The sequence below is a fragment of the Balaenoptera musculus genome, chromosome 21 (genome assembly GCF_009873245.2).
Source record: "Balaenoptera musculus isolate JJ_BM4_2016_0621 chromosome 21, mBalMus1.pri.v3, whole genome shotgun sequence".
In the NCBI taxonomy this organism is placed as follows: Eukaryota; Metazoa; Chordata; class Mammalia; order Artiodactyla; family Balaenopteridae; genus Balaenoptera; species Balaenoptera musculus.
The window spans coordinates 26,578,287-26,592,948 of record NC_045805.1 but is presented as its reverse complement, the minus strand read 5'-3'; the positions used below and the strand labels follow the sequence as shown (position 1 = coordinate 26,592,948).

The 14,662-nt window shown below is 49.7% G+C and overlaps 1 protein-coding gene across 3 annotated transcripts; it reads left to right on the top strand.

The window, feature by feature from the left end:
• Positions 1-6,128: 6,128 nt before the first annotated feature.
• DUSP26 (dual specificity phosphatase 26) lies at positions 6,129-12,715 on the top strand. 3 transcript variants are annotated; one of them, XM_036838960.1, is made up of 4 exons: positions 6,129-6,401; positions 9,031-9,323; positions 10,773-10,987; positions 11,869-12,715. In XM_036838960.1, the coding sequence occupies exons 2-4, from the start codon at positions 9,103-9,105 to the stop codon at positions 12,066-12,068; spliced, it is 636 nt and encodes a 211-aa protein (XP_036694855.1). In that variant the 5' UTR covers positions 6,129-6,401; positions 9,031-9,102; the 3' UTR covers positions 12,069-12,715. The 3 variants fall into 3 exon arrangements, with proteins under 3 accessions (XP_036694855.1, XP_036694856.1, XP_036694854.1); XM_036838961.1 differs by having other exon boundaries at positions 9,028-9,323; XM_036838959.1 differs by lacking the exons at positions 6,129-6,401; positions 9,031-9,323 and having other exon boundaries at positions 10,051-10,987.
• Positions 12,716-14,662: the final 1,947 nt, after the last annotated feature.

Below are 14,662 nucleotides of genomic sequence, written 5' to 3'. Positions count from 1 at the left end.
CACAGGGAGATGAGCTCGGTGCTTTGTGACCACCTAGAGGGGTGCGATAGGGAGGGTGGGAGGGAGACACAAGAGGGAGGAGATATGGGGATATATGTATATGTATAGCTGATTCACTTTGTTATAAAGCAGAAACTAACACACCATTGTAAAGCAATTATACTCCAATAAGATGTTAAAAAAAATAAAAAATAAAAATAAATAAAAACATAGACTGGATTGGAAGTCTGTTTAAATTAAACTCCACAGACCTCCAATCACTGCAATCAGGCAACTGCTCCTTCCTTGAAGAAATAAAGCTTATTATCTAAAGAAGTAAAACAGAGCCTTTCTTGACTGGGGGGATATCAGGGATATTTGAGTATGGTGGTAGCATACGAAGAACAGAGGATGCCCAGGAAACAGGGCTTCCAGAAGCAAAGGGAATTCCCAGCATGAGAGTAAAAGGAGATCGATCCCAGGGTAACAGTTCTTCACTAGTGTTGAGAGCAACCTATCCAGATGGGGATAAGTCAGAAGGCTCCAGAAAAGACTTACGGAAAAAAACGATACTGAGAAAATAACTGATATGTTTACTGACAGGAAATTTAGGCAATTGGGGAAAAGTGTGGGGCTGAATTAGTGAGACATCCATTGAAAATTAAGCAATGAAACACACAAAAAAATAATTATTAACTGAAGGGAAAACAAAGTCATGTAAGAAAAAAAAAAGTAATCATAACAAACAACACGATTCAACTGTGAATAACGATTATATAGTTGTAATATCTCAAATACTGAATATTTATATAACAAAATTATGATATAGCTGTACATATAAAAAATGCATAAGGAGGGAATGTTTATATATATCTTGGAGGTATGAAATAGAAGAGAAATAAACCCTCAGCATTCATAGTGAGAAATTAACAGATAATGCCTAAAACTGAAAAATTAAGAGATAGCAACATAAACATATTGAGAGGTACAAAAATTTTAATACCTGAAATTGTTCAATATGTTTCCTTGGGATATGGATGGAAGACAATAATTAGAAGGTCGCTATTTTTGTATAAATATTGCAGAATGCGTTGATTCTTTAAATTACGTGCCTTATGTGATTGATGACTAAAACAAAGAAATTTTTTTAAAGCTGGTTTCAAAGTAGTAGATAATAATAATAAAGAAAATGGGAAAGAAAGTGTTTCTGAGGGAAATTAAAATAAAAATCCTTGTCTTATTCAGGGAGAGCATAAAAGTATCAATTAAATGTAGACGTTAACTTTCAAATCAACAGAGCGCAGTAACATGGATAAAGAACACTAGATAAATTCACCCAAAGAAAGAAAAGGACAAAAGAAGAAAGAGAAAGCACAACAGATAGAAAACACAAAATAAGATGGTGGAAGTCATTTTTTTAAATACTAGTAAACACAGTAAATATAAAAAGAGAGTCACTGATTAAAATATAGATTAATTTTTAATCTAGCTATAAACAGTTTGAGTTACACTTAAAATAGAATTATATGTAAAGATATATTATTCCAACAAAGAGAGATTTTTTTAAGTCTTAGAGAAACTGCCTATTGACTAAAAAAAATTTTTTTAAATAACAAGGATACATTTTTTAAAACCCTATGAACTGGGGTTTCCCTGGTGGTGCAGTGGTTAAGAATCCGCCTGCCAATGCAGGGGACACGGGTGCCACAACTATTGAAGCCCGCAGGCCTACAGTCCGTGCTCCACAACAAGAGAAGCCACCGCAATGAGAAGCCCACACCCGGCAACGAAGAGTAGCCCCCGCTCGCCACAACTAGAGAAAGCCCGGGTGCAGCAATGAAGACCCAGTGCAGCCAAAAATATAATTAATTAATTAATTAATTAATTAATTAATTAAAGGAAAAAAAACCTATGAACTTTGTGTATCTAATAATACAGACTGGTACTGTCTCCCACCCCCCAAAATGGACAGAATTAGAAGAAGAAATTAACAAACCCACAAACATGTGGTGGGTTTTAATCCCTCCCTCAAAAGCTGGTAAAACAAGATCAGAAATTAAGAATTTAGAATATTTAAAACCTTATACAGAAGGGAAATAAAGATAGAAATTTGTATCCCAAAACAGATTGAATATTCTCTCCAAGCACTGGTGGGACAGTTACTTCCACTAAGGAAGTCTCAACCAGTTTCATAGAACTGACATTTTAAATTAATTCATACTGATTGTAGAAAATGCGGGAAATGTAGACAGTTTAAAGCACAGGATAAAAGTTATCTGTAATCTCACTCTGAGCTTACCTCTTTTAATATCTGGCATATTTCTTTTTCAATCTTTTTCGAAATGTGTGTTCCTACATGATTTCTTTTTCTTTTTTCTTCTTTTTTGTAATAGTGATATTTACTGTATATTCCTTCTATATCCTGTTTTGTTTGCAAATAATGATCCTCGTTTATTTCCACTCTAGGACCACTAGTCTCCCCAGAGTTTATTTTCATTACAGTACCAGGCTAATGGAAAGAATATCTACTCCTTGTGATAAACGTGTGGTTCTTAGAAGAAATGAATATTCATAGTGGTTAAGATGTGTCCACCCCTAGTTAAATCTGAGAGAAAGTGGCTACAGAACGCTTTGGTGGAGAGATGGAGAAGGAAGATTGTAGAGTTGAGGCAAAACCCAGATTCTCACTCTATCTAGAGGACCTACTAGCCCTCCTCGCCTATTCAGAGCTGGCAGGAGCCTGGGTGGGGAAACCAGCCCCTTAATCCCTGGCTGACGCCTGGGAGGACAGGCACACAAATCACATGCAGGGACCCGGGGAAGAGGAGATGCTAAATAGGGGAGGAGGAAGAAGCCAAAGAAGCGCAGGACCTGGGAGGATGGAGATCTGGAAGAATAAGTCAGCATCCATACAGGGCATCCTCAAAGGAAAGACGTGGAGTCTTTCTCTGCCCGCCTCCCCTCACCATACTCCCATCGCTAAATAAAGTCATACCTGTCGGTCCTCTGCGGTTTGAACCTGTAGATGAAAGGGCTCTTTAAACCTGCAGCCGAGGTGAGGTCCGGGTGTACCAGCCCAGAACAGGCTGGAGGGGCAGTGCCGAGGGCGGGGTTGAAAGGAAGCCAGGTCCCTCTCGATCTGCACTTCTCTACTTAGGGGAAAGGATTGCAGAGCAGCAGCTGACACTCCCCGGGGACTAAAGGCCGCTGCTCCCAACCTCCAGCACGGGCAGATCCTGCCACCGGGGAGCCACGCCCCCTAAGGGACAAGGGGGGCGTGCGGGGTGCTTGAGAATGCCTTGCTCCCGATTCTTGCGAGAAATTCCTATAAGTGCTGCTGCATGCCTGGCACACAGTAGGGCTTGATACACTTTAACTATTAACTATGATTTTTCTTCAGGTATACTACAGTGCTTTGAGGCCCAGGTTTTGGTTTTAAACAGTTCTAGGTTTCAATCCATGCCGCAATCCCAACTATTAGTTATTTACCTGCTGCGGAATGGGTTTACCACCACTAAACCTGTTTCCTCAACTGTAAAATGAAATTAGTAGTACCTATTTATGGGATTAAATTAGCATTTAACCCAGTACCACAGAGTCCATAGTTCAACAATAGCAGTTAGAATTACCATTTAACATATATTTGTTAGTCTTTCGTGTGTGTGTGTTTTTCCCCCTCTCTACTCATACTGAACTTCTTTGCCCTCTCTCTCTACGCAATTATTTTTAGAAGAGAGTGTATTTCTTTAGAAACCACTTGGAAATCTATTCCTAGTTCTCAGTAGCCTTATTTTTCCATCTCTGTTCTGTTTATCCCAGTGTGGTACATCCATTCATGACTTCTAGTAATGGGAACAGAGATTTAAATAAATGTAGAAACTCAGGAAGTCCAATTAGCTCAGAAGTCCTTGGCTAGAAGTCATCACAGGCACAAAGAAGGAAATGGACAAATAAGAGTAGATCCAGAAAGGCTTTGTAGAGGAAGTGACACTTCAGCCTCATCTTGGAAGATAAAATTTTGGAATCAGATAGCCCTGGGCTTTGACCGCTGCTCTGCCACTTACTAGCTGTGGGTGAGTTAACTAATTTGGCCAAGTATCAGTCTCTTCAAGTATTCAATGAGGAACATAACACCCACGTAAAAGGAGGGTGGGATTAAATGAGTTGATAAATGTGAAAGTTCAAGGAATTGACGAGAATAAGTTATCATTACATGCTTCTTCTCTTTCCTTCTGCCCGTTACCTGTCCCACCTTCTCCATTACCTTCTCCTTGCTAACTCTTTCCTCCATTCTCTCTCCCTACTCCATCCTTAGTTTAGGTTGGTGTCACCTGTAAGCATAATAAGCCTTCTAGTTACAAAGAAAATTATGAAGCCACTTGAGTTGTAGGTTGACCCCATCCTCATGAAGATGTTAATCCGGGGACAGTTTCTATGGTTACCCATAAACATCTGCCTATATTGTCTATCATATGCTTTAAAGCATATTTTCCCAGCTTTTTGAGAAAAGTGCAATGCAGGGTTGAAACAGAAATCTTGCTAAACATTGGGATGAAGTTCATCATCTACAACATCTTCACAACCTACCAACCCTAAAGACTCTGTCACTTCAGATAAGGTTAGTGTGTGATATATGCTCTTTGACAGTTTGATTTGTGACCATTTTTCACCTGGGCTTTCCTGGATCGACAAATTCAAATTTCAAATTTCCCAGGGGGGTTTTTGTTTGTTTGTTTGTTTTGTTTGTTTATTAATTTATTTTATTTTATTTATTTTTGGCTGCATTGGGTCTTTGTTTCTGCGCGCGGGCTTTCTCTAGTTTCGGCGAGCATGGGCTACTCTTCGTTGCGGTGCGCGGGCTTCTCATTGCGGTGGCTTCTCTTGTTGTGGAGCACGGGCTCAGTAGTTGTGGCTCGCGGGCTCTAGGGCACAGGCTCAGTAGTTGTGGCGCACAGGCTTAGTTGCTCAGCGGCATGTGGGATCTTCCTGGACCAGGGCTTGAACCCGTGTCCCCCGCCTTGGCAGGCAGATTCTTAGCCACTGCGCCACCAGGGAACCCCTGAAGGGTTTTTTGTTTTAAATGATGAGGATTCATGTCTTCAGGTAAATTGCATACCAAGAAGGCACAAGGAAAACAGAGAGGAATTGTGTTTGCTTCTCTAGAGAGGAAAAGGTTGGGTGGAGGGGGGAATTACTCTTCCATGACACCCTGTGATGGAACTGAACTGGAGATTGTGTCACTTTCTCTGACTCAGATTTCAAAGCTTGATCTACTATCCTTCTGGGAATGTAGTCCATCCTGATTTCAGCTACAGTAGATACCGCCTGCCCATCCTAAGCCAGGTCCAGCATGACCTTATCTTCTTCCTGCCTGCCTCCTGTCAGGCAGCTCTCCTGGACTCTTCCTGGTTCTCAAAGCGTCACCTGATAACATTCATTATTGCCCCCACCTCCACATCACACAGTGAGCTGGGCACCGGGGACCACAACACTGTCCTTGCCTTGCAAGTGTTTACAGTACTGGAGCCTACAAGGTGCTTACGGTAGAAAAGCAAGTGAAGCTAAATATCCCCAAAAAGCAGCACATGAATTTCTTCAGGAGTGGAGGAAAGGGAAATTCACTAGGAGCTGAGCTGCCCGAAATGGCTTTCCGGATAGAAATCCACTGTGCCTTCCCCACTGTGCGGGGGACATTTGTTCAGAAAGCCCTTAAGGACTTGAACTTCCCAGCCAGGCAGCCAGGGTGTGAAGCTCAGCTCTGGCGATGCCCAGCGTGCCCTGGGCAGATCACTTAGCCTCTCTGTGTCTTTTTGTCTCCACCTGCCTAAAATGGGTAAAATAACAATATCACCTCCCTCACAGACTTGTGGTGAGGATAAGATGAGCTAAGATATGTGAAGCACGTGGTATATAGTAAATACTGATCAGGGTTAGGAACAATAGTTATCTGTACCACGGTGCTCTCGGAGAAGGAGAAATGTACAAGTGAGTGGGACTCATCCTCGTGTCTGTGTAATTAATTAATGCTGCCTGGGGGGGAGCGTGTGTGCTCAAGACAGTCTGGGACTACTTACATAATGTCAGCTTTAGGCAAAGTGCCTGTCATTGGCGCAGCTCCGAAAATACACATACACACTAGCATGCCTGTGAGGCGGGGCCGCAGGGGGTGCGGGCTGCGTGGCCCACGCCGCGAGTCCACTCGGGCCAGCGGGTGTGAGGCTGTGTCCCTGCGTGTCGCTGACACACACGCACACTGATACCAGCCCTGCTTCGACGTGCGTGTCATGGCTTAAAAATAGATGCTAATCCGTCAACCGGTCTGGCGCTGGCAGCCGAGGCGGCGGTGGCAGCAGAGTCATGGCCGTGGGGCTGTCTGAGCCTGCGATCTGCCTCCGGGACTGAGACCCGCGCCGCCTCCCGAGGTAGCGGGGCCGGGGCGGGTGGGCGAGGCGCGGGGACCGGGGCTGCGGGGCGAGGCGGGGGGAAGGGGCCTGGGAGCGAACCTGCGGGGCCCGCCTGGGCTCCCTCCCTCCGCCCTCCGCGCCAGGCTGTCTGGGCTGACGAGGGCTGGGCGACAGCCATGAACCTGTTACAACCGCGACCGCAGAGGGAGGGAGGGGGGCGGCGGACCAGGGCCCCCAGAAGCCTGCGGATGGGGTTGGAGAGTGCCCGGGGGGGCACCCCGTGACGGAATGGGGAGAAATAGAGTCACACGGAGCTCCTGCTACACCTGGTCTGCTTCCCGCTCTCTTTGCACCGTTCAGCTTCACACAGGCGGCAGAATCTGTTTCCAGGAAAGGTTGTTTGGGAACCAGATGGTGGGGTCTTCAGGCCTGCGGAGGAAAAGTAGATGACGGTGGCGATGATGTTGAAGCTGATGGCTGTGGTGGTGGTGGCTCTCGTGCTCTGCTTCTGTGCTCCTTCTGACCAGCCAGGGAAAACAGCCTCTCTCCCTAAACACCCCAAGATCCCGTCTCCCCTCTCCGGTCCTGATCCTAAGACCTTTGCTCCTTTTGCCCTGTGAGCGCCAGATCTCTTCTGGCCCTGGGGGATGGGGGATGGGGAGAGCTGGGCCCTGGTTGAGAGCGTGGCTGGGGAAGCAGGTTGGGGGCAGGACAAAGATGGCCTCTCACTGTGGACTTTCCCTTGAGTCCCTGGGGCAGAAGACAGGACAGGGAGTGGGAGGGGGATCCTTCAGACCAGCCCACCTTTTCAGAGGGTCAGGATCACAGTGTGAGAGGAGAAGGGGGGAGGGGGAGGGGGGAAAGGAGGAGGAGGAAGAGGAGGAGGAGGAAGAGGAAGAGGAAGAGGAGGAGGAGGGGGAGGAAGAGGAGGAGGAGGGGTAAGAAGAGGAGGAAGAGGAGGAGGAACTGGAAGAGGAGGAGGAGGGGTAGGAAGAGGAGGAAGAGGAGGAAGAGGAGGAAGAGAGGAGGAGGAGGAGGAAGAGGAGGAGGAGGGGGAAGAGGAGGAGGAAGTGGAAGAGGAGGAGGAGGGGGAGGAAGAGGAGGAAGAGGAGGAAGAGGAAGAGGAGGAGGAGGAGGTGGTAGAGGAGGAGGAGGAGGGAGGAGAAGAAGGAAGAGGAGGAGGAGGAAGAGGAGGAGGAGGGGGAAGAGGAGGAGGAAGTGGAAGAGGAGGAGGAGGAAGATGAGGAGGAGGAGGAAGAGGAAGAGGAAGAGGAGGAGGAGGAAGAGGAAGAGGAAGAGGAGGAGGAGGAAGAGGAGGAGGAAGAGGAAGAGGAGGAGGAGGGGGAGGAAGAGGAGGAGGAGGGGTAGGAAGAGGAGGAAGAGAAGGAGGAAGAGAAGGAGGAGGGGTAGGAGGAGGAGGAAGAGGAGGAGGAAGTGGAAGAGGAGGAGGAGGAAGAGAAAGAGAAGGAGGAGGAGGAGGGGGAAGAGGAAGGGGGGTGGGCGTGGCTCTTGCCCTGAAGTTCCCAGGGCAAGTCTCAAAGGCTGGCCCTTCCCAGCTCTGCAGCTCAATGCGTGGTCCCACGTTCAGGAGGCCCAGCTGTCCACAGAGAGTCAGAGGCGCATCCGCCAAGTCCCCTCATTGAGGACCCCTTGTGCTAAGTAGGGCCACTTAAACTCCACCAGCAACACAGATACTAATTCCAGACTCTGAGTCCCTGGGCCTGGCAGGATCCCTCATTTCTTCCCTTTCCTCCCTCCTCCTCTCCCCACCCACCCATACACCCATACACACAGACACACACACACACACACACACACACACACACACACACACACACACACACACACACACACACACACACAATGCTCCAGCCCTGCCTGGACCCAGAGAGATGAGGTTTAATCCATGATATCTGTATGCTGATCGAAGGAGGACGCTTTCCTGTTGCGCACACAGGTTGGCGCTTCCCTCCGTCAGCAAGGGCCTTCGGCAAGTAGTTTTCAAACACCGACACTTCGTCTTTATTACTACTCCCCGCTCGTCCCATCCCCACCATAGACTTCCCAGAGCAGGCTCATCGCTGAGGCAGAGGGAGGGCAGGAACGGGTTAAAGCAGCCCATCCCTCTGGCACTGAGGAGGCAGGCGTGCTGTGTCACAGCCCCTGCTGCCACCGTCTTCATGCTAATTCCCCCCGATGGGTCCAAAGCCACCCCCAACGCCCCTGCCAGCTCTGCAGCCTCTCCGCCTGTAGCCTCAGACAGACGAGACCCAGATTCTGGCTGGCAAGGGCTCCGGCAGCGGGCCCTGCCACCCAAATACCAAATGTTTGCGTGCGTGTTTACGTCTGCGCTGGGAGTTGGGCTGGAGTGGCGGAGCAGACACTCAGCCGCCGGGCAGCTCCGTCTCCCGTAAACAAGGACATGTGACTCTCCCACCTCCTTGCCCGGCAGAGCCAAAGAGCAGGGAAAAGGAGCTGCCGCAGCTCAGACAAGAGGAGCATCCGGAGCACTTCCCGCACCGGAGGGCCAGCCTTCACCTTCGTCCCTGGAGAATCTTCTCCCCAGGGGCCAGCCCAGCTGGCGGGAAGGGAAGCAGCTGCTCCAGACTCACTCAAGTGTGTCTCACATCCCTGCCTCTCCCAGCAGCAGCTACCTGGAGACCGACCCCTCATCGCCGCGGCCAACCCCGTGGCTGCCACGGTTCCTGCCGCCTCTGAGATGTGCCCCGGTAACTGGCTCTGGGCCTCGGTGACATTTATGGCCCGCTTCTCCCGGAGTGGCTCGAGGCCTCCTGTTCGCACGAGAGGGGCCCTGGAAGAGGTACCAGCTGTCCAGCATCCCTTCCTCAACGTCTTTGAGTTGGAAAGGCTTCTCTACACGGGCAAGACGGCCTGTAACCACGCCGACGAGGTCTGGCCAGGACTCTACCTCGGAGACCAGTATGTACCCAGCAGACTGGGGCCACAGCTGAGTGTCTGTGTGTGTGTGTATGTGCAGGAAGAAAGCAGAAGAGTGGCAGAGAGGCGCTGAGTTGTGCTGTTGTTTCCACGTGGAGGATGGAGGGGACGGGGTGCATGGGCAGAGTGGAGGAGGGTTTGGGGGAGTTTGGACAGGATTACTGATAGACCCAACTCTGGACAGACAGACTCTGTTCAAGTAATCGTATCATTCATTTAGCAAAATGTATGATTGCGTGCCAGTGCTAAGGGCTGGACATTTAGATGACTTCTCTGACCTTCCACCTATTGTGCCCTGAGAAAAGGCCATCCCTGGGGCCAGGAACAGTGGTCAGTGAGGCGAAAGGTTGACCAAGCCAAGCCGCAGAGTGTGCAGAGGCCCACTCAGGTGCATGGGGTCGATGGAGAGAAGGGCGTCAAAGAAAGAGGAGGCCCCACTTGTCTCTCCCAAGGGCTTTAGAGGCTACAAGGAGTTTTTCACATGCCTTTTCTCTCTTAATCTTCATGACAGCCTTGTGAGGTAGGTACCACTATCCCCAGGTTACAGAGGAGGCATCGGAAGCTCAGAGAAGTTGGGACTGGCCCAAGGTCACACGGGTCGTAAGTAGCAGAGCCAGGACTTGGAGGTTCAAGTTCAGGGCTCTTTCTGCTCGAGGAGTTGGCGCTGGACAGGGCGTTTGATATGATCATGTTGGCTGAGCTGAGGGTAACCACGAGCGTGGAGTAACTGGCAAAACACAAGAAGATTCTGGGCGTCAGAGAGAGTCCACAGTAACGGGGACGGGGCTTCCCTGGGGGTCCAGTAGTGAAGACTCCGCGCTTCCACTGCAGGGGGCTCGTGTTCAACCCCTAGTGAGGGAGCTAAGATCCCATATGCAGCGCGGCGTGGCCAAAAAATTAAGATAAAATTTAAAAAAAAAAAAAAAAGTTAGCAGGACATTAAATGTGAGCTGGTCCAACAACCCATCCAATGTTCAGATTCCCTCTGCCGCTTCCAGACCCTATCCATTGACTTCCTCTCTCTACTTGAATACCCTGGTGTGAAGAAAGTTCCTCTCTCCCAAGGCACCCCAATCTTTCTCCAGCTAGATTCCACCGTTGGTAGGTACTTCCTTACATGAAGCATAAACCCTGTCAGTCCTTTTCACGGATCAAGTAAAGTCCTTCTGCCTCAGAGCATTCTTTCAATATGTTATCATGGCTGTTGTTTGCCCATTTCTCAGTCTTCTCTCCTCCAGGCAAAATCTCCCCAGGACTCCCCACCTTTGCTCCAGGACAAGACTCCGGCTCATTGCCCATCTCGGGTCCTCAGGAAGTGAAGTGGAGGCCTGGAGCCAACGACGTTGGCCGGGCAGTGGTCAGGGTACCGACAAGGATGTCTGGTCCCACTGCCCGGCTCCGCGCCCCCCTAACCTCCACTCCTCAATGCAGGGAAATAGCCAACAACCACCGGGAGCTCCGTCGCCTGGGCATCAGCCACGTCCTCAACGCCTCTCACAGCAGGTGGCGAGGGACACCCGAGGCCTACGAGGGGCTGGGCATCCGCTACCTGGGGGTCGAGGCCCACGACTCTCCAGCCTTCGATATGAGCGTCCACTTCCAGGCAGCCGCTGACTTCATCCACCGGGCACTGAGCCAGCCGGGAGGTAGGGGGGGAGCAAGGAGGAGGGAAGGACCAACAGACAATGGGTTAGAGAACAGCCCAGGGGTCTGGGTGTGGAGAGAGAGAGAGACTTGAATGGTGTGATAAAATGCTCAGGAAAGGAAACTATCCTCTCAACCATCTTTTCAAGGCAGTCCATAAAAAGAAGGAAATAATCCCAAATGTTGAGAGAGTGGAAAGTTGCACCTGGGTGGTAAGATTATGGGCGATATATTTTTCAATTGTTGGCTTCTTTATATATTTCTATACTTTCTAATGATTTCTACCTTGAACCTGTCTTGCTTTAGTGATCAGGAAAAAAAAAAAATATATATATATATATATATATATAAAATATATTGGGACTTCCCTGGCAGTCCAGTGGTTAAGACTCCACACTTCCAATGCAGGGGGTGTGGGTTTGATCCCTTGTCAGGGAACTAAGATCCCACACGCCAAAGAGCGTGGCCAAAAAAAAATTTTTTTTTAATTTTTAATAGGAAAAAAATATATTATTAATCATCCACCCCAAAGTGACTGGGAGATTGAGGAAGGACCCAGTTAGACTTAAAGGGTTTTCCATGGACGCACTCAGCACATGTAGAAGGAAGCCCTGCTCGGTGCAAAGCTCGGTTTTGCGTTAGGGATGACCCTCTCCCTTCCAGCCCCTTTTGGGTTTACGGATTCTGCGCTGCTGCAGGCTCTCCATCTCATCCCGTCCAGGCTCCCCCGTTGGCCAGGATCTGGGTTCTTACCGTCACCAGTCTGTGCCTCCGTGCACCTCTGCTTACCTGTCTTCCTCCCCGCCTGTCCGTGGGGCCCTCTCCCCAGCCTCCTCCAGCCCACCGCAGGGTCCCCAGCCGTGTCTCGTGTCTGCGTTCACAGGGAGGATCCTGGTGCACTGTGCCGTGGGGGTGAGCCGCTCGGCCACCCTGGTGCTGGCCTACCTCATGCTGTACCACCGCCTCACCCTCGTGGAGGCCATCAGAAAAGTCAAGGACCACCGAGGCATCATCCCCAACAGGGGCTTCTTGAGGCAGCTCCTGGCCCTGGACCGCAGGCTGCGGCAGCGTCTGGAGGCGTGAGGGGGCCGAGGGAGGGAGGGAGGTCAGGCCAGGCCTGTGGGTCCCTGGATCCCAGCTGGAGAGCGGAGGCCCAGGGGGCAGGTTGGAGGCGGCCCAGCGAACCCATTCTCTCCTGAGAGGGCTGGGACGTGGCCCCAGGCCACAGCTGCTATCTATCTGTCGAGGGGGATGGGGTGAGGTTGGGCAGTGTGACAGTCACCCAGGAGGGAGCTGGCCAGGGAAGGAGGCAGGTAGGCTGCAGGTAGAAGACAGTCCTGGATCCCAGCCAGGGTGGTCCCGGCGATTCACAGCCCCTCTTTGTGCTCAAGTGCTCCCCTTCCCCGCGTATCAGAACAAAAGGACCAGCCCTGCCCTGTACCTCTGCCAGGAATCAGGGATGCGGCAAACACAAACGTGATGGTGTCGAGTCATGTGGAGGTGGTAGCTCAGGGACAGACGGTGAAGAGAGGGTGTGAAAAGCTAAGGGAGAAACCCACAGACTTGTTACTCCAAACCCCGGGAAGAAGAGGCGTGGGAGGCTTGGCACGGCACCCATGGGTGCTGGTCGTGGCCCAGAACTGCAGAGGTGCATGACTCGGGGCCTGCAGATAATCCCTCACTTACTGGATCCAAGTGTCTCCAGGAAAAATAAAAATGGTGAATACGAAGCAAGACTCTTGAATCACTGACAGCTTGTACGAGGTCGGAACCTGTCCCCTGAGAACAGTTCCTGACTCCCTCCTAGGGTCATAAGCCCTCACCGGCCTTCACACCTCCACCAGTTCCTAGGGGAGGTTTCTCCCCAGTCCAATTTCACACTCCTGGGGCAAGTGGTATCTTGAACTTATTTCCATGTATGTCCACACGGGGGAAGCAGAGGACCAAAAAATTCAGATTTGCAAACTGTGTTAGGACTCGGAGCACACCCTGCATCTCCCAAGCTTAAAATAGGTCTCTGTTCACAAGCTCAGGGGTGTAAGAAATATAACTTATTTTCAAAGAGTCAACCTGATTTCTATATCAAGTCCCCCATGCTAGTAGGAGAGCAGAATATTAATCTTAAATCAATCCCAGCCCTAAATCCCACATTCATGGGTTTGGGCTTTGCCTGGTGCCAGGAAACTGGAGGGGAGGGGAGGAGAGGTGATGTGACTGCTTCCTCTTCTAATCTTTCCAAGTTTTCCTCTGAGGAGTGTAACATAATCTCCTGAGTAAATTTAGTAAAAAAATAAACTCCACCACCAGAGAGAATAGTATGATCTTATATCCCAACTGTCAAACTGCCGGCCACCACATCCCTCTTTTTGAAAAGGGTGTGTTGGACTTCCCTGGTGGTCCAGTACTTAAGACTCCCCACTTCCACTGCAGGGGGCACAGGTTCGATCCCCGCCCCGGGAACTAAGATCCTGCATGCCGCGCGCGTTGCAGCCAAATAAATAAAATAAAATAAATTAAACAAAATAGGTATGTTCCCAGAACAGAATATCCACATGAGTGGGAGAACGGGATGGGATGTAAGAGGAAGTGAAAAATACAGGGGGAAAAAAAATCACTTAATATATCTAAAGTGTATATTCTACCCCAAAGTACAGAAACTCAGAATCTCAAAGCCAGAAGTCACCTTCACAGATGAACGATTTCCACTCTCCAACAGGGCATAAATAAATCGCCTTTTCAATAAATCACTTGACGATAGTTATCAAGCATTAATTTGCTTGGCCATCTTTTTTTTTTTTTTTAATAAATTTATTTATTTATTTTTGGCTGCGTTGGGTCTTCGTTGCTGCGCGCAGGCTTTCTCTACTTGTGGTGAGTGGGGGCTACACTTCGTTGTGGTGAACGGACTTCTCACTGCGGTGGCCTCTCTTGTTGCGGAGCACAGGCTCCAGGTGCGTGGGCTTCAGTAGTTGTGGCGCACGGGCTCAGTTGCTCTGCAGTATGTGGGATCATCCCGGACCAGGGCTCGAACCTATGTCCCCTGCATTGGCAGGTGGATTCTTAACCACTACACCACCAGGGAAGTCCCTGCTTGGCCATCTTTGATGGTCGGGAATCACTGCATAACTCCCACACACAGTATTAGAAAGCTCTAATATTACACTTGCATCCTGCGATCACGTTACAGTGGTGGTGAGATGAGGCCGAAAGATCTGACAGCCTAGGATCCCTGGCCCTGGCACATACCCATCAGGGCACTGGTGATGGTCACTTCACCTCTCCTCCCCCCCCACCCCGCCCCCGGTTACATGCAATAGTCTGTCTACTTCCGCAGGGTTGCTGTGGGCATTTAATTGGATATGCGATGGAAAGCTCTGAGCACACTCAGTATTTAATGTGTTCTTTATCTAGCTCCATCTCCCATGGCAGCCCTTCCATGGTCTGAAGGCAGCTCTTGTGACTCTCCTGTGTCCCCTCACTTTCAGCCGAACAGCTATGCTTGTCTCCACGAGTCCGAATTTGTCATATTTCAAGTTTCCTCCCCAGCCTTGCCAGTATTGGTACCCCTTTCTAATTGTGGCAACCAAAATTAGAACTGGTCTCAATGTTTCAGGCGAGACTTGTGTGATGAGAGGCCAGCAAGATCTGTTGGCTGGGGCCTCACATTTTTATTATCA

Excerpts from the sequence above, each read along its gene's own strand:
- DUSP26 (XM_036838959.1), top strand. The coding sequence starts at position 10,531 with ATGTTATCATGGCTGTTGTTTGCCCATTTCTCAGTCTTCTCTCCTCCA. Across the intron at positions 10,988-11,868 it reads GGCACTGAGCCAGCCGGGAG|GGAGGATCCTGGTGCACTGT; the intron begins GTAGGGGGGGAG and ends CTGCGTTCACAG.